General features: G+C 57.4%; 1 protein-coding gene across 1 annotated transcript in view; it reads right to left on the bottom strand.

Annotated features, from left to right (window-relative positions):
• Positions 1 to 524, bottom strand: part of GCC1 (GRIP and coiled-coil domain containing 1) — a 4,994-nt gene extending 4,470 nt beyond the window's left edge. The window contains 2 exon segments of the mRNA XM_008582788.1: positions 2 to 374; positions 377 to 524. Coding sequence (XP_008581010.1) covers positions 2 to 374; positions 377 to 524 — 521 coding nt within the window.

Raw genomic sequence — 524 nt, 5'->3', positions numbered from 1 at the left:
AGTGACTGTAGCCAAAGAGCTGGTCAAAGTAGCCAACTGAGTCTTCAGCTGTTGCAATCTTTTGTCCACCTCCCCACCCGCAAACGGCCCATCCCCACTGCTACTGCTAACACCACTCTCAGACCCACTGGCCTCTTCAGACTTTGGAGGTGGTCCACGGGTCGGTCTGTCATCTTCTACCCCAAACTCACCCTTAGTGCTGGTGAGACTGGCCGCAGTATCCAAGCTGGTGGCGGTCCCAGTGCTATCCTCGCTGTGGGTGGAGCATCGGTCATCCACAGAGTCAGGAAAGGTGAGGCCTGGAGGCTGGACACCTGCAAGGCCCACATCCGCTTCGTGGGATACCGACAGCACCTTGATGCTGGCCTCCAGGCCTCCTTCTCCTTCAGCAGGCTTTTATAGGCGCGGACCACATCCTTGAGCCGTGCCTGGTACTGGAGGAGCTGCTGCTTCTGCGTCTCTATGGTCTCCAGCAGGTCCTTTTTGCTCGGGCCGCCCCCAAAATTCATCCCAAACTTCTCCAT

Source organism: Galeopterus variegatus, unplaced genomic scaffold (genome assembly GCF_000696425.1).
Source record: "Galeopterus variegatus unplaced genomic scaffold, G_variegatus-3.0.2 Scaffold2724, whole genome shotgun sequence".
In the NCBI taxonomy this organism is placed as follows: domain Eukaryota; kingdom Metazoa; phylum Chordata; class Mammalia; order Dermoptera; family Cynocephalidae; genus Galeopterus; species Galeopterus variegatus.
This window is presented reverse-complemented; position numbering and strand designations above follow the sequence as displayed.